The sequence below is a fragment of the Emys orbicularis genome, chromosome 7, assembly GCF_028017835.1.
Source record: "Emys orbicularis isolate rEmyOrb1 chromosome 7, rEmyOrb1.hap1, whole genome shotgun sequence".
Classification (NCBI taxonomy): domain Eukaryota; kingdom Metazoa; phylum Chordata; order Testudines; family Emydidae; genus Emys; species Emys orbicularis.
Genome location: NC_088689.1, coordinates 99278266 through 99298638, shown reverse-complemented (window position 1 = coordinate 99298638; position 20373 = coordinate 99278266). Strand labels below are relative to the sequence as shown.

General features: G+C 55.0%; 2 protein-coding genes across 3 annotated transcripts; both read right to left on the bottom strand.

Annotated features, from left to right (window-relative positions):
- Positions 1-2477: 2477 nt before the first annotated feature.
- Positions 2478-11442, bottom strand: SNX15 (sorting nexin 15). The gene is made up of 7 exons (XM_065408336.1): positions 11344-11442; positions 9831-9866; positions 9217-9337; positions 8668-8783; positions 8052-8138; positions 5494-5677; positions 2478-2854 (listed from the first exon to the last, which is right to left on the bottom strand). Exons 1-7 carry the CDS (start codon positions 11440-11442, stop codon positions 2754-2756), a joined length of 744 nt encoding a protein of 247 aa, XP_065264408.1. The 3' UTR covers positions 2478-2753.
- A 1843-nt stretch (positions 11443-13285) lies between these two features.
- On the bottom strand, positions 13286-16687 carry ARL2 (ADP ribosylation factor like GTPase 2). 2 transcript variants are annotated; one of them, XM_065407698.1, is made up of 5 exons: positions 16570-16687; positions 15840-15950; positions 14925-15087; positions 14327-14407; positions 13286-13956 (listed from the first exon to the last, which is right to left on the bottom strand). In XM_065407698.1, the coding sequence occupies exons 1-5, from the start codon at positions 16632-16634 to the stop codon at positions 13822-13824; spliced, it is 555 nt and encodes a 184-aa protein (XP_065263770.1). In that variant the 5' UTR covers positions 16635-16687; the 3' UTR covers positions 13286-13821. The 2 variants fall into 2 exon arrangements, with proteins under 2 accessions (XP_065263770.1, XP_065263771.1); XM_065407699.1 differs by having other exon boundaries at positions 16540-16665.
- Positions 16688-20373: the final 3686 nt, after the last annotated feature.

Sequence of the window (20373 nt, the reverse complement as noted above, 5' to 3'; positions counted from 1 at the left end):
TGCCCCCTGGGGTAAATAATTCACCCTCTTCTCTTCCTCTCCCAAAACAACAGACATCCCCCCACCCAACATTTCCTCATCTCTGGGTGAGGCTCACCTGCTTCTCTGAACCAAAAGCTGTTTGGTGGGTAGCTAAAAGGATTCAAGATGGAGGATGGTGTATTTATAGATTAAGTCCCACCCATAGGCAGGATTTACCTGGGAGGGTGGGGCTAAGAGCTTTATATATAAATGAGAGCCACTAGGCTAGTTCTAGATTGACTGAGGAAGGAGAGTGGAGCTAGTCAGGTGACAAATCTATATGACCTTGGTGTGTGGGGATACAAAGAGTTCCTGGCATAGGAGGAAATGGTGAAGCCTGGTATGGTGGGAGGAGCAAAGGGGGCACATAAAGGCCCTGGTTTGTGGGAAATGGAAGGCGCACAGAATCTCTGGCATAGGGGAGAGGAGAATAGAGAGCATGTACATATTCTGGCCTGGAGGAAAGGAAAAGGGGGGCACACAGAGCACTTGGGGTGGGGGGAGTCACTGAGTCCTTGAAATAGAGGGCTGTGACCCAAAGACCTCTCAATGCCAACTGGCAGAGGGTACAGTGATCCCCCCGAGTTCACCAAAAAGGTCATGCAAGGTCTCTACTAGAAGCCTGCGTCACACTGGTCGCCAAAGTAATTGTCAGATGGATGTATGGAAAATGTGAGGAGTTGTGGCTATGCTGAAAATTGTGTTCTCTCTGCCTTGTAGTTAAAGGCAGAGCACTCAAAGCCGTGTGGGAGGCAGCTATCTCCCTGGTGGGCCATTGTGTGTGTCCCAGGAGAAGTCTGCCAACGCACTGAGTTCAGTCTGGTATTTCTGGGGGTGCAGCGAGATGTCCTGGCATGCCACAATCTGCGAAGACAGGCTGCCAGCAGGCTTGAGCTTATGAAAGGGGGATCTCAGCCATGCTGGCTGAAAAGGCTGGGAAAAGGACTTGGGGCAAGCTGTCCTGCAGGAGATGTGGCAACGTCTTGTGAGTTAAGTCTAGGCATGCAATGACTTTGTTTTCCATGTAACCGAGATTGTTTCCAATATTCTTCCTGTCCCTCATTTGAGTCTCTCTCCTCTGCTAATAAAGGTGGCTTGTTTTCATTCTGACTGCCTAAGTGCTGGATGTTCAGTGGAGCAGGGAGCTGGAGGTGATTCTTGGAAGTTGCTGTGTGCTGCTCTTGCAGGCAAGGCAAAGCTGAGTGTGCCCAGCGGGTCGGGGCTAGGCACTCCCTACACTTGTCACCCTGAGCTGGAGGTCAGTGTGTGCCAAGGGCGGCCTGGAAGGCCAGGCTTGTGTTGCCAGAGGCGGGGGGCTGCTCCACAGCAGGCATAGACAAGACCCCCTCAGGCAAAGGGCAGGTGGCAGTGAGTGCCTTGCATCCCATGGGGGCTAGGAGGGCGGCACACAAGGAACTGTGGGGGGAACGGAGGGCAAAGAGCCCCTGGTGTGTGCAATGTGCTTGGCCGACACAAGCTACACAGCGTGAGCCCCTCTCCACTAGTTCCTGTTACCCAAGCAGCCTCATGTCCACGCTGGTTTGTTATCGGCAGAAGCCTGCTACAGAATGGCCTGCAAGCCTTGTGGTTATAGATGCTGGGTTGTTATTGTAGGGTCTCTTGCAATCACTGCCCTGACTGATTGTGCCTCTAGGAGAAAGCTTGAGGGTTAAATCCTGACCCTGCTTTCATGGGGAAGATAAGAGGGTCCCAGCCCCACAGGATTGATGCAGGGCCCCCTACTAAGGATGGAGCCCTGGCCACATGCTAGTCTCTGCCAATAGTCCCCTGGGGGCTCCAGTGCTGCTGTGAGAATGAGTCAGCAGCTTTCACCTCATGCTGCTGAGTGAATGGGGGAGGACAGGTGGTTTCCATACACGGCAGGAAAGCAGGGCCACGGGAGTTCCTCTGTATTCCATTCCCCTCTCCTCCTTTCCTACTATAGGTTCCTCCACCCCTCTAGTGTGTTGGCCTTGTCACCCACTAATGCCTGCAACACAGAGGGTAAAAGACCTGCTGCTGTCTGAAGGAAGAGCCTTGCTCAGCTCATGTGGGAGAAGCCCAGCCCTTTGACCATTACATTCCCATGTTCAAGTCCCAGGACTCCTGTGGTCTATGCTCAGCTCTGAGAGGGGAGGGGAACTGGGAGTCAGGACACCTGGCTTCTATTCTATGCTCTGGGAGGGGAGTGAGGTCTAGAGACTAGAACAAGAGGAAGCTAGGACTGCTGGATTCGATGTCCAGCTTTGCCCCCAGTTTCCTATATGACTTTGGGCAAGTCATAGCTCTCTGTGCCTCAGTTTCTGCAAAGTGGGGGTGCTGACCTCTCCCTCTTTGGGTGTGGGGGCTCCAGGGCTCATTCACCTTTGCAAAGAGCTGAAGCTTCCTGACTGATGACTATTCAAAGCACAAGCCAAGGGGCCAGAAGAAGAATCACCCACTGTCTGGAGAGGTGCTATAGACTCAAACATCTTTAGTAGTGTGGAGAGATTTCCCCCCTTCACCATACAGCCCTGCGTTAAAGCAAACCATGGAGGCGCCGTGAGTGGTGTGTTTCTAGCCGGGGCCTGTAGTCCTGCTTCTGAGCCCAGTGGGGACATGAGGGAAGGGCTTTAGCTAAGTCACTGGTATGTGAATGTGTTGGCCCTAGATCCTTTTGGAAAGGCAGTTTGGGGTTCAGATCTCAGCTCAGCCCCATGCCCTGGGGGCAGGGAGGGGACTTAGATCCTGGCTCATGGCTGGAGATGGGTCAGCTGGACCAGCTCTTCGGCCCGATGTAGATACTCGGCTGTCTTCTTCTTCACTGCTTCCCGGCGGGCAGGATCAGGGTCTCCTGGGCAGGGAGAGGAGAAATGAACAGATGTGCCCGTGACTGTAAGCAATGAGCCAGCTCCCTGCACTGAGCTATGGTGCTGGCCGACTCCTCCCTGCAGTGAAACGTATGACACTGAGGCCTTGTCTCTCCAGCTGCTAGCACAACAACAGGGCAGGGTGACTGCTAGTGCTGCTCGAGGGCAGCTAATCCTTCAGTGCCTTCCCCCAATTCCTCCCTGTCCAGGTGCCTGTAAAGGACAGACAGGTTCTCCCCCAATTCACTAGAAAAGGATCACAGCCACTCAGCTTGCTGTGGTAATAAGGACTATGGGATGCCTCCCTGAAATCTTAGCACCTCCCAAGAGCGGGGGGGACACATCAACTGAGGTGAGGCTAACAATTTGCATGCAATCACAGAGTTAACTCCACAGGGAAGACCTGCTCTTGGAGAACGGTGGCCAGGAGACATTGTCTCAGCATGCTGCCAGCTGGTCCCAATGGACTGGTGCATGTCTGGGCTGAGGACCAGGGATTTCAGGACCAAGACTCAGACCTCCAAACTCAGTGACATCTCGAGAAAGCAGCTGTGGGTTTGTTCTTTACGCCGACCTGTTTGGCCACCACAGCCCAGACTAAATGTGGGAGGATCCACACTGCTGTTAGGTAGCCTGAGTTAATTTGCAACCCCCTGGGGAAACAAAAGGCCCTCAAGGATCAGGGAAGGGAAAAGATGGCCAAAAAGCCACAGCAAAATCTGTGCTTAAGCCAGAGAGGAAGTGGCAGCCCTGGCAAAGGGACAGGATCAATCTCACACCCTGGGTAACCTTAATATTGGATCTTCCTCCCTCCTGACAGCAGGCTGAGGGTGGCTGGTTTATTGGCAACACCCAGCTGCAGCTGGGGAGCTCTTTGGGGAAGGGACTGCCTGTTCTGTGGTTGTGCAGCACCTAGCACACTGGGGTCCTGCTCCAGGACTGGGGCAACCAGATGCAGCCTCATTAGTGGTTACGGGTCAGGAGAAGGGAGGGCCACACTGAACTTCGGGGCCTCTCTTTGTCTGGCTGGAATGTGGGAACTTATGAAAACTGACCACTTCCCAGAATCGCTGGGAACGGTCAAGGTGCCAGCACCCTGCTGAACTGGGGACAAGCAAACCCTGATTTTCACTAGAAATCGGTCCGCTTGGTGCGGCAGGGAGAGGCTCTCTGGTGCCCTCTGCTGCCACCTACACACATCACAGGCAGTAGCTCACCAGAGGGCCATATGCTTCACTGCTCATGCAGGCCAAGCTCTGTTTTATCCAACTTCTTACATGCTAATGGAGGATCGAGGTGAGGGGTCCAGCTGGGGGAGGAGGGGCTGGGCGGGTGTGAGGGGCGGTAATGGTCAAGGGCCCTGTCTGGGCAGGGGGCTGGACACAGTGGGGCAAATGAGGGGCTGGCCAGCAATGGGGAGGGGCTACTGGCTATACAGTTTGGCCTACCTATGCCATGAAGGGTGCAATGCTCTGGTAATAACAGCGCTGGCCCAGGCCAATCCCCTCTCACATCCCTGCAAGCGAGCAGGTTGGCTGTGACGTGGGGAGGGTTGTTCCACTGCAGCTTGTGAGAGCTGCCCCAAGTCCCTGCTTGGGGTGATTTAGGGGACACACACACACACCCCTTTAGAGAGGGGGCCAAGTGCAGCCTGATGGAATCAAGGCCTGTGACTCCGCTCTGTGGGGGTGGGGGGGTGATCGATGGAGGTACGACACCGCTGACGGGAGGGAGGGTTCCGAACGCAGACACTAAGGGGCAGGGGGCTAACAGCTGCCGTGACACACAAACGTCTCTGGGAGAGTAGGGGAGGGAGCTGGGAGTCAGGACTCCTGGGTTCGATGCCAGGCTCTGGGAGGGGAGTGGAGTCCAGTGGTTAAAGCAGGGGGCTGGGGGCCAGGACTCCTGCGTTCTGCTCTGGCTGTGCTGCAGACTTCATGCCATGCCTTGTGGGGGACGTCACTAACCTTCTCTGTGCCTCACTTTCCCCTCTATGCTATGGAGGGTACCGGTTTAGCAATGAGGTCAGACCAAGAGGTTCCCCCACCCCTCCAAGTACCTTGCACCCCCTTCAGCAGGATGTCCACCCCATTGCGGTAGCCACAGAGGGCCCCTGCGTAGTCTTTGGCTGCTTCTCTCTTCAAGGCCAGTGTGATCTCCTCAGTGGCCACTGCCAGGTACCCTCCCGGGTCCAGTCCCTGTATTGCCTCCTGCTCTGCAGGCTGAGAGATCTGCAGGTCCCACAGGGCATCAGCTGCCAGCTCAATGTCCTGGCCGGGGAGCAGCTCTGATCCCACGGCCAACATGGCCCCCTGGGAAGGGCTGGCTGAGCATTGCTCTGAAAGCACAAAGTGTATGTGTGTGGGGGGGAGGCATGTTAGAAGGGAGCGGGGACCCCATGCCGGCTTCATGAGACTGAAACCCTCCATTCCCCCTCCCACTATGGGGAGCACCAGGCAAGATTCCCACCCCTGCACCGTCCAAATGGCCTGAGCCTGCCCAGCTCCTAGAGGAGAAAGCCTCCATCTCCCACTCCCCTGAGCCAGCCAGTGCTCCCACCCTGGGACTGGATCAGAGCTGGCGTCCCCTAGAGATGACCCAGACCCATCTAACCCCCTCCTACCTTCCTTGATGAAGGGGTCAAAGAGGGCCAGGTCCTGGTTAGACAGGGGGCCGTGGAGAGGTGACCCGCTCTCCTTCTCCTCCCCCACCGAGGCAAAGAGCAGATCCAGATCCTCCTCGGATTTAGCAGCCAGTGCAGGGTCTCCTGTGAGCCAGGCAAGAAGCACAGGAGAAAGTGTGGGTGTCTGAACTGAACCCCACCCTAAGGAGCCAGCCTGCCTACCTGCCCAGGGAGCAGCCCCACCATCAGCTGAGGGTCTGGCGCTCAAGGCCTTAGTTTCCCCATCTATACAACCGGGAGAGTCACTGTTTGTCTGTGAGCTCTTTGGGGCAGAGACGGTCTCTCGCTGGGTTTGTAGGCGCTAATGTAATACTACTACTAATGCACCCACCAAAATGGGACCGCAGGCTTGGTTGGGGCCTCTAGATGCTACTGTATGATTAATAATAAAGCACACACCATAATGGGGCCTGTGGGCACTACGATATTACTACTAATAATGTGCATGCTATAACGGGGTGCAAATCTCAGCTGGTTTCTAGGTGCTACTGTAATGCTACTAATAATACACACCATAATGAGGCCCTGATCTCAGCTGGGGCCTCTGGCTGTGACCATACTACTAATGCACACACTACAATAAGGCCCCAATATTGGATGGGGCCTGTAGATGTTACCATAATATTACTAATAATGCACACCCGTAATGGGGCACAGATCACAGCTGAGGTCTCTAGATGCTATTCTACTACTATTGTGTACCTCAGAGGGATCCCAAACTTGGTCAGGGCCTGTGCGTACTGTACTCTATGGTGTAATACAGCACCTCTAGGAGCCTCTAGGTACCACCATCATATGAATAGTGCTGCTAAGTGCATCTAGGCTGGGCCAGCTGAAGAGCCTCTGCCTGAGGCAGGATAGAGCCTGGGATCTGACAATCTTCACTGGCCAACGCTGAAAGTGAGGCCTTTCATTATAGGCTCAGGCCCCTGAGCTGCCTCTTGTCCAGTCCCTCCCTGGTGCTGGGCTGTGACTATGGCTCTTTGTTTCCCCACTCCTGACTCGCCTGCTGTAGCAGCAGAATCCTCCCTCGTTCCCCCACCTACAAACCACATGATGCAGCTGAATGTCATGTGCTCATGGTGCACTGTCCCCTAATCCTGCTCCCCGGCCTGCAGAGAAGAGGCGGCCTGGGATTCTGAAGCGCCTGCTGCCCCAATCAGAGCCACGGTCAGTCAGTGCCTTTGGAAACCAAACCCTTGGCAAGGGCAACGTCCTTCATGGAGATCAAGGCTGGGATTTGTAAAAGGTGTTAAATGTCAAAATCCTCTGGGAGTTGGGGACCTAATTCCCAATCGCAGCCTCCAATCCTCCCTACTAGGGAGTGGCTCTTAGCGATGCCACTTTAGAGAGCTGATCACCGGGCTGGTCAGTTTCACATATACTGAGATGCAGCATGGTCCAATAGCTAGGGTACAAGGCTGGGCCTCAGGACTTCTGGGTTCTATTCCCAGCTCTGCCACCGACCTGCTGGGTGACCTTCGACAAGTCCCTTCACCTCTCTGTGCCTCTGCTTCCCACCCTTTGTCTATTTAGAGAATGAGCTTTTCTGGGCTGAGACCATGTAACACAATGAGCCCTGAGCTCAGCTGGGGCCTGTAGGTGCCACCGCAATACTGGTGATAATGTGCACATCATAGTGGGGCTCTAATACAGAGGGGTCCTCCAGGTACAACCTTAATACTCCTGCTAAGGTGCACCCCATAATGGGGTCCCTTCATGCTCCCACAATATAAATAAGAGTTGCTCAAATCTCTGCTCTGAAACTCAGCTGGCAAGTTTCCTTTCCTGCTCCCCCTGCCGTAAGCGCAAGGTTGGTCTGTTTGGGTAGCCAGGGTCAGGTTTAAATGATAAAAATGGGGAAAAGGTTTCTGAATGTTATAGATCAACAACACAACATTTAACGGCGCAATAATATTTTTGCCTCTCTTTTGTGCCTTTCCTCTGAGGAAGTCAAAGGCTTTGCCTATAGCAATTAATTAATGCTTCGCAGCCCTGCTGAGAGGCTGGTCAGTACAATTATCCCCATTTTGTAGACTGAGGAAGAGCAGCACAGACAGGGGAAGCAGTTTGTCCAAGGTCACACCGGGAGTCTGTGGCAGGGCATGGAACTGAACCCAGAAAACCCAGCTCTTGTCACTCAGTCAGACTCCCCCCTCCCAGAGCTGGGGATAGAACCCAGGAGTCCTGACTCCCAGCCCCCCTGCTCTAAACCACATGATCCCACTGCCCTCCCAGAGCTGGGGATAGAACCCAGGAGTCCTGACTCCCGGTCGCCCTGCTGTAACCCACAAAATCAATAGCAGGAATCTTGTACCTGTCTCCTCTCCTTCGTCTCCCCCGTTATGCTCCTGCCCCGTTACCCCCACAGCTCCCAGGGGCACTGGGCTCTGCAGTTCCGCCTGCTCCCTTCGGTGTGTGTGCGGCTCCAGCTCCAGCTCAGGCTCCAGGCTCTGCAGTCCCAGCTCTGCCACAGATCCCTGAGCATCGTCCCCGGCATCTGTGCCCTCCTGTGGTACTGGGATCAGAGGGGGCGGCAGGATGCGTAGGTCACAGGCCTCCAGGGGCCTCTTTACCTCCCCTCCCTGGAGGAAGGAAGCAGCATGGTAAAGGAGGAGCTGGGGACTGGGGTGCTAGTGTGGCCATGGGGGCAGGGATGGGGTATTAGCCTCGTGCTTCTCCACTGGCAGCAGACATGTTTTGACATGCACAGCGGGGAAGATGGGCACAAATGGGGGAAGTGACCTGCCCAGAACCACATAGCAGGTCAGTGGCAGAACTGGGAAGGGAACCCAGGCGTCCAGATACCAGCTCCCCCCATAACCCACCAGACTCCACATCCCTCCCAGAGCTGGGAATAGAACCTGGGAATCCTGACTCCCGGCTCCCACTGTTCTAACCCACTAGACCCAATCAGTCCTGACTATCATCTTTCAGAGGAGTCTCTGCTGTACACTGGGACGGGGAGACTCTCCTCAGCCCAAGCTTTTCAAGGGAGGTGTAGAGCAACTGCGTGGGCCGTTGGTACTGCCATGTGTGTGAGCAGCCTGATGCATCAGCAATGGACTGACCACCCCGGGGTCCCTCAGCCCAGCCCAGCCCTACCCCACGTACCCTGAAAAACTCCTCGAGCTGGGGGCTGTTGTTTAGCGCAGGAATGTGCACCGTGAACCTCAGCATGGCCTCAGCCGCTTTCCTGCGCTCCTCGATCACCTCGGGCTCAAAGCGGCCTGCAAGTCAGAGCTCCTATTAGGATAGGTCCTCCAGCACAACCCCCTCCCTAGACAGACCATCCACTCCACCTCTAGCCCTGTGGTACATTCTAGCCCACCCACCCCTGCCACTGTCTGGTGGGCATCCCACCTCAATTCACTTCACATGGTATGGTCCACTGTGTGCCCCTGTTGTGGAGCACTGTGGGGAGGAAGAAGCTGTGTGGGAGGATGAGGGAGCTACGTAGGGTAGGGGGCTGTGCTGTGGGGATGGGGGGAGCTGGGCATGGGAGAGGGAGCTGTGCGGGGGGAAAGGTGGAGGGATGGGGGGAGCAGAGTGCGTCTGTATGTGTGGGGGGAGTTCTCTCTGCCACTGCTCTGGGGGCAACCCAGATGAATCAGGCTCCAAGGGCTGTTCTCCCCCCCCCCCGCCCCTTGGGAAGCCCCTTACCAAAGACCTGGGCTTTGGGGAAGGTGGGGAACTCCTCCATGCGCCGGAAAAGGTTGCGGTGGATGTAGGACAGGTCCCCATGCAGCTTCTTGAAGTCACTGTACCGTTTCCAGACCGTGATCTGAAGGACACAAGCCCCCCAGGTGCCCCAGTTAACTAGCCACAGATGTGCACTAACCCCGCAGCTCCCACAGTCCCAGGGACCCTTCCCTTATTCCCCAAACCGCAACCCTTCAACTCAAACCCCCAAATACAAATCTATGGACTCAGCTCCTTCCAGGCTGAACTTTGATGTCAAACTCCTGGATTTCTGTCCCCCTGCTTTTTACCCCCAGACCTCAGTCACTCTGCCCCTAATCCGCAACCTTTGCCATAGGACTCAAAGCCCCAAGACAAAACCGTCCCCAAAACTCAGCTCCACCAGACCTCAAATTTTGGGACTTTGCCCATCATTGCTGAGCAGCCGTGCATGTGGGCAAGCCTGGAGTGGAGACACCCCCCCCCAAATTCTTTGCTCCCTCTCTTTGAGAATACGGATGGATGGATATGGATTCCTTCCCACCCTTTCTTCGCACCCCTCCCCTGCATGAGCAGATGGGTTTAAAAAGAGTCACCTGCTTGACATCCTCTGGGTTCGTCTTCGAAACAAACTATGGAGGGAAGAGACAAGGAGTCAGTAACTTCCGAGACGGGAGGTGGAGATGTGGAGGTTCGGGGCTAATGAAGGGACCAGCAGCCTAGGGGCCATCAGCCTAGGATGTGGGAAATGTGACAGCCACGGGGTGTGGTGTGTCAGGGGTCACCCCCCTGGGACATCCCCAGGGCATGGGAGGTACCTTTAACCTGGGACATCCCTGGGGCATGGGCAATGTGGGACATGTCTTTGACCTACGACATCTGCAGTGCCTAGGGCTTATAGCAGGGGACCAGGGGCAGCAAGTTATATGGGCCTGTGGTGCCCCGGCTCCAGCAATGTTTGGGGCTGGGTCTCTCTCCTGCAGCTCCCCGCTGCCTCTGCTCTGCTGGCTCCCAGCATCAACTGTGGCCGCAGAGTCCTAGCGCCCCCCATCCAATAGTGCCAGGGCAGGCTGCCCCTGCCCTTCTGCCTCAGACCCTTCTCTTTTCCAGCGGGACCCTCCACCAGCACAGGCCCCCGCCTACAGTCACCGCTCCTGCCCCACACTGGGCAAGGGGCAACTCCACCCCCAGAGAGGAGCAGCAGCAGGGGAGGAGGCGCACATGTGATGGCAGCCCCCCCAGCACCCACTACAGGGGAGGCAAGGGGGCTTCCTGGACCTGAGAGGGGCCCTAGGAGCACGTTCAGTGACAGTAGTGCGAGGTGAGTGTGCTGTTGGGGGAGCAGAGGGGGGCCCCTCCCCCAGAGCTGGCTGCTGCAGGTGGGGAGAGTGCTGGGGGGAGTCCTCCTCTCTGGCCCCAGCCCTGGGGCAGCCTGCACCCCAAACTCCTCATCCCCAACCCTGCCCCACCCCAGAGCCTGCACCCCCAGCCAGAGTCCTCACCCCTCCTGCACCCCAACCCTCTGCCCCAGCCCTGAGCCCCCTCCTGCATCATGAACCCCTCATCCACAGCCCTCACCCCAACCCTCTGCCCTAGCCCTGAGCCCCCACCCCCAGAGCCCTCACATTTTTACATTCTTTTTAAAAAAAATATTGGCTTACAAGGCGGGGAGGGGGGGGGAAGACTTAGACTTGTTCTGGGCACCACCAAAAATTATACAAACCTGCCACTCCTGCCTGGGGCGTGGAGAGCTGTGGCAGGTGCTAGCCAAGTCCCACGTGCGGGTCTCACGGGACCCACGAACACAAGGCTCCCCCTGCAGGAAGCTTCCATCTTAAAGGGGCCACACCCACGACACCCCAAAACGGAGACCCGACGAGGCCCACACGCAGCTCCCCACCTCTTAAAGCGGCTACGCACAGTGTCCTTCCCCCTGAAAAGTACCAGGGACAAGTCTCGCCCCATGGTGCTCCCTCCTTAAGGAGGCTAAGCGAGGTGCCCCCCTTTCATGGGGGTATCAGCAGCCCCTGCTGTCCAGCAGGAAGGGCCCTTCGCCTTAAAGAGGCCACGCGCAGCCCCCTGGGGAGGGTCCCAGGAGCTACCCCTCACCTTGGCTGTCACTTTATACTCGGTGTGGCCCTTGGGGTGGCTCCTCGGCTCTGTGACCGTGTAATGCCGCTGATACTCATCCTTCACCCTGCAGGCCATCACCCTCCTCCCATTGGGGCTGCGGCCCCTTTAAATCCTGAGCCCGCCCTCCCCCACATCAGCAGCCAGCCCCCCAGCAGCAGCAACTGCCGCCTGGGAGCGTGGGTTTGTCGAACAGCCACTACTCATGCGCAAGCAATGTAGGCGCCTCCCCACCCATACATTCACTACGCACACGGGCCGGACCTCCTTTCCCCGCCCCAGCCCAGGGAGCGTGTGTAAAGTGCAAGGCTGCAGGCGAGCTGAAGAGTCAAGAGCTCCTCTGGAATGTGCCCACATGTTACAGGCAGGGTAAGCGGGAATTGAGCTTGGAATGGGGAAAGGAGTACAGAGGGGAAAACTGGCAGGGGCAAAGGGGTAATTGGGACAGAGCTGGGGTAAAGGAAGCAGGTTACAGCTGTGGTTCTTAACCAGGGGTATGAATAGCCCTGGAAGTATGCCGAGGTCTTCCACCAGGTACATCAACTCATCTAGTTATTTGCCTAGTTTTACAACAGGCTACACAAAAAGCACTAGCAAAGTCAGCACAAACCAAAATTTCATACAATTACTTGTTTATACTGCTCTATATACTATACACTGAAATGTAACGACAATATTTATATTCCAATTGATTTATTTTGGAATTATATGGTACAAATGAGAGTGAACAATTTCTCAGTAACTGTGCTGGGACACTTGTACTTTTGTCTGATTTTGTAGGCAAGTAGTTAAGTGAAGTGAAACTTGGGGTACGCAAGACAAATCAGACTCCTGAAAGGAGCAAAGTTGTCTGGAAAGGTTGAGAGCCACTGGGTTACAGGGTAAGGTATAAAGGGTCCAATGTTATACGATAGAAGGTGGAAGGTAACGGGGCAGGGCCAGGGGAAGCTATGTGATAATGGAGGTAAATAGAGAATGGGGAGAAAAATGGTGTCACCCTTCTAATGCTGATGGGCTTTACAAGCAGAGCAAAGAGCTAGGAATAAGGTTTGAAATTCTGATGCTCTCTGGAACCTCAATCCCCATGTCCCATTCCAACCCCAGCCAGGCTGCTCCAGCCCTCGCATCTTTGAGGTACATCCTTAACGTTGGGGGGCATCTTTGAGGTACATCCTTAAAGTTGAGGTCTTGCCATCACTGTAAGGACACAGCTGACCAGAGGGCATGTCTGCAGCAGCCCAGGGGTTCCCACTGCCTCAGGGATCTTGGCCAAAACAGCACCTCTCATGGCTCTGCTATCCCTTCTCCATCCCAGAGGTTGCTGCAGCACAATGAGGGTGAGCGGAGAGGTTGCTGCAGCACAATGAGATTAAATGCACTGGAGAGGTAAATTATTAAACTGTATTTGACAGAGATTAACTTTCTCAATCACTAAAATGCAGCTGCCTCTGGGGTGGGGCACAAGAGCTGTTTCTACAGGGATCCCTCACCCAGTGCTGAGATGTAGCCCCCTCTGAGGTGGGGAGCAGGGGCTTTTTACTCAGTGATCCCTTGCTTGGCTCTGAGATGCAGCCACCACTGACTGGGACAGAGGGGGCTGTTTAATAGCTCATAGTAACAGTTAAGAACAGGAAGTGAATCTCTCTCTGCTTAAAACCACAGCAGGTTCAGGATAGAGTGGGAGGGTGAGGGAGATCCTTGCAGAACACCCCCCCTGCCCCCCCAGCCTCTTGAGTGCCCCTGCCCCCATCTGCAACTCAGCTAAGACAGGGAAAAAAATATACGGGCATCACTAAGCCCATGTGAGAAACAGATGCTGTAGCTGGGCATCTAGAGCCACCCCTAGGGGAAGTCCATCTCTCAGGGGAAGCTGGCACAATAAGCCAAAACCACAAGGCAAACCCACGCAAGGTCAAGGTATCCAGGCACAGCCAGGGACATAGGCCACTGATTTTATTAGCGCAGGCGATGAAAAATATGAGTGAATGTTTGATACAGAGGTGGGGTTGTTTGGTTGGTGGTTTTTTTTTTTTTTTTGGGGGGGGGGGGGAGTTCCTCTCTACCAGTCCCACTCATACACACAGTTCAACAGGCCTTGTGCTCCATTGATGGGGCCTCAGCCCCCACCCCCGTGACTATAAATGGCCTGGTCCCTCTGCTTCCCCCATCATTTGGGTCCAATTGATTGCCAGCATTAGAGGCTCAAACCCTGAAACGCATGCACGAGACCCGGGCCAGGGGCACTAAGCCATGCGTCATTCCAGGGGGCAGCTGGGATCTAGGCCGAATCCAAGGGGAGTTGCTGTCCCGGTGACTGACTGTTGGAGGAAAGCATGATGGGAGGGTCCATGGAAACAACAGCCACATGGTCCTGGGAACTCTGTTCAAAGCTTGGATGCAGCCCCACCCCCACTCCTGCAGCCCCCCACAAAGGAGGGGGCCACTTCTGGGGCATGGTCAGTCCGTGGTGAAGATCCGGCTGGAAATATCATCCAGGAGCCAGTCGATCCCCGTCAGCAGGTTCTCCCCAGTGAAGGCACTACAGGCCTGGATGCACCAATGGTGGCTTTTGATGCTGTCTAGTTCCAAGGCCTGAAGGGAAGGGAAGACGACGCTGAGTTACCTGAGTGTGCTAAGACCAAACCTGTCCTCAGCCCACATCTCCCAGCACTAGCACACCCTCCTGTCCTTGCCCTGGGGAGGGAAGGATTAGCCCCTTACTCTCAACCTGGTAAAACTGAGGCACAGAGAGGGGAAAGATCATACAGTGAGTCAGTGATAAACTGGAGACAAGTCAGGAGTCCTGGCTGTCATTCATCTGGTGTAACTCTTCTACCCCCCTCCCCTTCCAGAGCTGGGAACAGAAGAGCTGACTCCCAGTCCCTGCCCCCCGTCCTCCAACCAACAGACCCCACTCCCCTCAGTCAATATCCCTGGTTTGCTTCAGGCCAGTGGCTCTCACCTCCCGGATGGCAGTGGAGGACAGTGCTCCCGGCAGGTCCTGTTTGTTGGCGAAGATGAGCAGGGTGGCTCCAGCCAGGCGCTGTGGGGAACGAAGCACAGGGTGAGTTGCATGGCCCTGTTGTCTTGGTCCCCCATGCCCATTAGCCCTTCAAGCACCCTCCCACCCAGTCAGCAGCCAGGCCTACCTCCTCCTCCTCTGTCCCAGACAGGGGTCTGTTTCTCAGTCCTGGGGGACCTGGCAGCAAGGGGGTTGGGGTCCTCTCTGCAGCAGAGGCAGGTGCTGCCTCCAGCAGGTCCACACCAAACTAGGCCCCTCAGGGATCCCAACCCAAATTCCAGCTACCTCCAGCCTAGTTCAGCCAGAAGTTGTCCCACCTACTCACAGTATACAGCCCTCCTGAAGGACACTTTGTACAGCCTACTCCCCCATGCCCAAAAGCTACACCGCCTCTCCCAAGACATTTGATACAACCCATCCCATACATATCACTTTTCCTGGCAGGATACAACCCCCCCACCCTCCAAGAGAATTGGTACAGCTCCCTCCCACCCCCGATATAGACCCTCCCTGCCCCCCGGATAGATGCAGTTCACACCTCTTCCACCAGGAGGCTCTGCAACTCCTGTTTGCAGACCTGCAGGCGCTGCTGGTCAGCGCTGTCCACCACCCAGATGAGACCATCCGTGCTCTCAAAGTAGTTGCGCCAGTAGGAGCGCAGGGATGTCTGTCCGCCCACGTCCCAGATGTTCAGCTTGAACCTGAGCAGTAGAAAAAGACACAGAGTGTGGAGGTAAAGGGGCAGTCAGGCAAGATCCCAGCATGCACTGGGAAACAGGCATCCTGGAGTAAGGAGGGGATGTTCCCTCTGCATCTGGCTCTGGGGAGACCAAACCTTCTTGGCTCCAAATCCCTTAAGAGTGACAGAAAGTGAGCAAGGGGCTGAGCTGAGGGTGGGGGGCAGGGGATCTGTCAATAAAGCCTCATCTTGCTTTGGCTAAGTGACGCCTGGGAAGGCGGAAGAACCACCCCCATGATCTGAAGGGGGTTAAGCTCAAGGGGGAGCAGGAACTGTTAGGGGAATGAGGTGAGGGATCTGTACAGAACTTGGAGTAAAGAATCAGGGTTACTGAGATCTATTAGGCAGGGGAATCAGCTCTCCAAGGGCACACTATAGAATCACGAAATATAGGGCTGGAAAAGACCTTGAGAAGCCATCAAGTCCAGCCCCCTGCACTGTGGCAGGACCAAGCAAACCTAGACCATGATATTCAATTTATGATCCACTGAAACCCCAAGATCCTTTCCCACAGTGCTACCACCTATGGCTAAGGGGGTTTGAAACCAGGGCTGAGCAGAGGCTGAGGGTTTGCAGTGTGGGGAGGGGTGGATAATCCTGCCCTGGGGGGCGGGGGGAAATCAGACTTTGGAGGGACAATCCTCTCCAGGGGATGGATGGGCTGGGCAGGTTTTGGGGCCTTTGGATAGATCAGACACTCCACTGGGCGCTCACCCCCGGTGCTCCAGGGTTTTGATGTTGAAGCCCAGTGTGGGCGAGATGGTGTCGATATCCTCCCCGTTGAACTTCTTCAGGATGGTGGTTTTGCCAGCATTGTCTAGGCCACTGTGGGAGGCAGGTCAAGGAGATGGCAGCTCAGAACATGGAAAGCCACATGAGAGAGAGAGTGTGTGTGTGTGTGGGGGGGGGGGGGGAGGGATGTTGGTGTCACAGCTGGATGGTGGATCAGCCCATAAAAAGGAAACTCCCAGTTGGGACCAGCGCAGCCCCTTCCTCTTCCATCAGCCCCTCACAGCGCTTGGTACAACCTTATTTACCCCTCTATTCACTGGATACAGCCCCCCAGGACAGTTGGTCCCCCTCACCCCCATAATATAGCACTCCTCCAGGACACTTGGTAGAGCCCAGATCCCATACCCAGAGGATACATCCGTTCCCCCAAACCCCTTGGTACAGCCCAAACCCACAGGATACACCCCCTCCCCCCAGAACTGTTGGTACAGCTCAGACCCACAGGATACACCTCCCCCCAGCACCCCGGTACAGCCCAGACCCACAGGATACACCCCAGAACTGTTGGTCCAGCCCAAACCCCAGACACACAGGATACATCCCTCCCCCCCAACTCCTTGGTACTGCCGTCAGCTCCCACATCTAAAAGATAGAAGCCCCTTTATCACGCGATACTTGGTACCGCCCATCCTCTCCCCCTGCAAAAGGATACAGCATGAGAAGCCGCAGCTCCCGCTCCTTCTGTCGCATCTTCTTCAGAATAGTCAGCAGCCCCATCACCAGCAGTCCAGCCGCCTCTTCCGCCCCGCCCGGTACCTGCTTCCCACGGACCAGCGCCCATTGGGTCCCGTCGCGGCCAATCATCACATCGTTGATCTCCATTGGGTGCACTCACTACAAGGTCCACCCCCTTACCGAAAACCAAAGAGGACGGGTCCTGCAGCCAGGAGAAATCCCTCACAGCGCTAGATTTTCCCACATCGCCACCTAGGCGACAGGGGTGAAATTACAGATCCCACACCCAGGAATCACAGAGGAGGAACGCCGTCGGCTAGAAGAATCCTCAAAAGGAACCCACAGCGTCACCTGGGGATGGAGACTGGTATTACAGGTTTCAGAGTAGCAGCCGTGTTAGTCTGTATCCGCAAAAATAACAGGAGTACTTGTGGCACCTTAGAGACTAACAAATTTATTAGAGCATAAGCTTTCGTGGGCTACAACCCACTTCTTCGGATGCGGCTCAGAGAGGTGCGGATCCAGGAGGTGGAGGGGCCGGACCCCGAGAGAGAGTGGACCCCCGAGAAGGGCTGTCTCACTAAAAGGGGCACCCCCCACGGACCGCACGGGGCCAAGAGTGGGCACGATCTGTGAGTCCGGATATGCATCCGAAGAAGTGGGTTGTAGCCCACGAAAGCTTATGCTCTAATAAATTTGTTAGTCTCTAAGGTGCCACAAGTACTCCTGTTATTTTTACTGGTATTACAGCCCCTCAAAGAGAGTAATTTACAAGTCAGATGGAGAAGACTAGCCAAACCCGAAATGGGACAGCTGGGTGGGACCCCATCTAAGCCAGGTGACCAGCCAAGCCCAAGGGAAAGCAAGCTGCCCCCACAAGCCAGGGGAAAATGAGCCACCGTGGGGGCAAAGAGTCACTGGCCCCACCCTAGATGGGGTAAGGGGATTAGCCCAGCAGCAGTGCATTCCAACAGCCAAGCTGGCTACTACTGGCCCTGACCCCACCAGCTAGGCTCCTGCCATCCCTGCTGGTGGCACGAATCCCAATGCAGAAGGGAAGTTGCACTGGTGTCCATGTCTGAGCCTAGTTTGTGTCATCACAGGTCTCTGAATCTTCTTCTGCTGCTAGGGATAGCGCTAAGAGCAAATAGGCCATCCTTATCAAGGCCAGGACACCAGATCCCTTAAGAGAGGGCAATGGCACCTCTGCTTTCACTGCTATTAACTCCTCCCAAGACACTGGGGATCACCCTTCCTCAACAGCTCAGAGCTTCTATGTGCATTAGATTGGGGGCAAGGACCCTTGTGGGGGTGCTTATTCTGCAAAGCACCCATTACTTGCCTAGCTGGTGGATGATGTACTATATTTACACATCTCACTGTCTACCTGTACTGAAAGGAGGGTGCTGCAACAGCCGCAGAGCACCTAGCTGGTGCTATGCAATGAGTACAAATGCCTCTGCATCCCAGGGCTGGAAGGAGGTGCTGCAGCACAACCAGGCAGCTAGTCAAGGTGGTGAGCATAGAGAAACACAGCAGCATCACAAATGACCTGTAGCAGGGAAATTTGCAGCCGTTCTTCACTTCACTGGTTATGGCTGTCACCTCCAAGCCTCCCTCATCCACAGAAGCCCTTCAGGAGCCAGGCTGGAGAAACTAATTGAGCTATTTGATCAGTGTGAAAACTGGTGCCCTCTCCATTCTGGGACGGAATTTCATACTGGCACGTGATAGTGGAGTACGAGCTCTGAAGAGTGAAGTCCCCTCTACCTCAGCAAAAGAGCAAATGTCCTCCCCCGTACCTACATGGGGTCCAACTCTCAGGAGTTAGAGACGAACCAGCCCTTGAACCCTCCACAGGAGCGAGTAGCCAGAGAGGGGAAGTGACCTGGTTTTCACAAGTGCAGAGCAGCCCCCACTTGTATGAAGTACAGGAGCTGGAGGTTCTCAGCACCGCTGGCATGGATATAGGATTGAGAGACTGAATGCCAGTCAATGGAAAGTTAAAAAAAAAAGACACTTTCACTTTCCTAAGGGGAGCAAGGCTACTGGCAAGTAGATTAAACAATGTTCTAGGAAATAGTACCTAGGAGGGCACTGACTTTATTAATCACTATTAATCATTTGGGAGAAGCTATTTCTCTTTAGTCAGCTAGGAAGTGCCTTTTCTTTGTTGGCTTCAGAGTTGGTTCCAGTACGACTGTCAGCTGGGGGAGGGGGAGGTTAACGGACAGATATAGACAAGCCCTACTGTGGGCAGTTATAGTGGTAGAAAGGTGCCTTAGACTGCAATAGCTTATTCCCCTTCCTGTAGGGGAATAGCTCAGCACCTTTATATCCCAATCATGATGTCCAGCCGGAGGGGTGGGGTGTTGTACTGCTTTAACTAGACCAAGCCCAGTCCTCTTTTCTCCAGTTTGTTGGAAGCGGACCCAATCCTGGGTCCCACAAGCTTCTAACCCCACTGGGTTCTAGTCCCTGTTTCTGGGTCTGTAGGGTGGCCGCCCAGGTGCAGACCTCTTGTCTGAGCCCTTTGGTAGGTTGTGGGGCACTGCACCCCGGCCACCCTAGGCCCCAAAAGCAGTGCCACAGCTATCCCAAACCACCCAGCTGCTTACACCCCCCCCACTCCACCTGGCTGCAGGGGCCTCTGGCTTCTAGTTTAAAGGGCAACATGAAAGGAACACCGGCTTAGCAAAGGGAGTTCTTAGCCACAGACACACTCAAACAAGCACTGGAGAGTTACAGCTCTTTGCAAAGCAACAGGTCACAGATATGCCACCCCTAAGTCAGATCTCCCCACTCAGAGTCTGAGGTGTACTCCGAGTTTCAGGCTAGGCCCTGTCCAAGGCCCAATCCTCCCAGGTATTTAGCTTCCTTCCCTTACTTTCAATGCAAGTTAGGAGCTGAAATACCTTTGAGGATCTGGGCCTAAGGCCCCTTTTTACCCTGCTTTAGCGGTGTAATTTACAGCCACTACATGGTCCCATTACTAGAGGGGGGCAAAGGAGCCATGGTGTGAGAACCTGGCTGTAGCGGTTTGATGTGAGAACACCCCTTCCCCCGACTAGTTTTATTCCACCAGGGCTATCCTGTCTTCTCCCCTAAACAGGACATACGTCTCAGCTCAGTGCTGGGAAGGTATCCTGCTGTCGGGCTCTGCTAAGGAGCTGGAGGTCCACTGAAGACAAAATGAGGAGTAGGGAAGGTAATTAGAGGAAGATCCCCATCCTACAACCATGTCCATAGCCTGGGATGTGCTCCATGTTTCCAGGGGAAGGAAGCAAAGGCTACTGGAAGAAGTGGAAGGCAGAGTCAGTCTAGCTATAGAAGTAGCCTTTCCCATTACATAGGATTCCCCTTCTCCTTGCTCCGGGGTAGGTGGCCCTGTAACACCAGCTGTTCTGTACTTCTGACCATCTAAGGTACTTATCTGGTCCCCATTAGGAGAGCCTGTGTGGCCTAGGGGATCATGCACTGGACTAGGACTCAGAAGAGTGGGGCTCTGCCACTGACCTGCTGGGTGACCTTGGGCAAGTCACGTTTCCCCTCTGTGCTTCAGAGTCCCCCTGAATGGGGGTCACGATTCTGACCTGATTTGTAAAGTGCTCTGAGAGCTGCTGATAAGAGACAAGGATTGCCATCATCTGGGCGCCTTGAAGCTTCAACTCTTTTCCTCCCTCCCCATCATGAGGCAGTGCCGAGCTATTATCCCCATTGTACAGATGGTGAAAACCGAGACTGAGTGGCCTGCCCAAGGTCACGCCAGAAGTCTGTGGTA

What these genes read in the sequence shown, in the direction of transcription:
- ARL2 (XM_065407699.1), bottom strand. Translation starts at nt 16,634, where the DNA reads ATGGGGCTGCTGACTATTCTGAAGAAGATGCGACAGAAGGAGCGGGAG. An exon ending in GCAGGGGGAGAGGATGGGCG is followed by an intron (nt 15,951 to 16,539) that starts GTACCAAGTATC and finishes TGCCTCCCACAG; the next exon opens with TGGCCTAGACAATGCTGGCA. An exon ending in CCTCCACTGCCATCCGGGAG is followed by an intron (nt 13,957 to 14,326) that starts GTGAGAGCCACT and finishes CCTTCCCTTCAG; the next exon opens with GCCTTGGAACTAGACAGCAT.
- SNX15 (XM_065408336.1), bottom strand. Translation starts at nt 11,442, where the DNA reads ATGGCCTGCAGGGTGAAGGATGAGTATCAGCGGCATTACACGGTCACA. An exon ending in AGCTCGAGGAGTTTTTCAGG is followed by an intron (nt 8,139 to 8,667) that starts GTACGTGGGGTA and finishes TCCTTCCTCCAG; the next exon opens with GGAGGGGAGGTAAAGAGGCC. An exon ending in TGACCCCTTCATCAAGGAAG is followed by an intron (nt 2,855 to 5,493) that starts GTAGGAGGGGGT and finishes CTCCCTGCCCAG; the next exon opens with GAGACCCTGATCCTGCCCGC.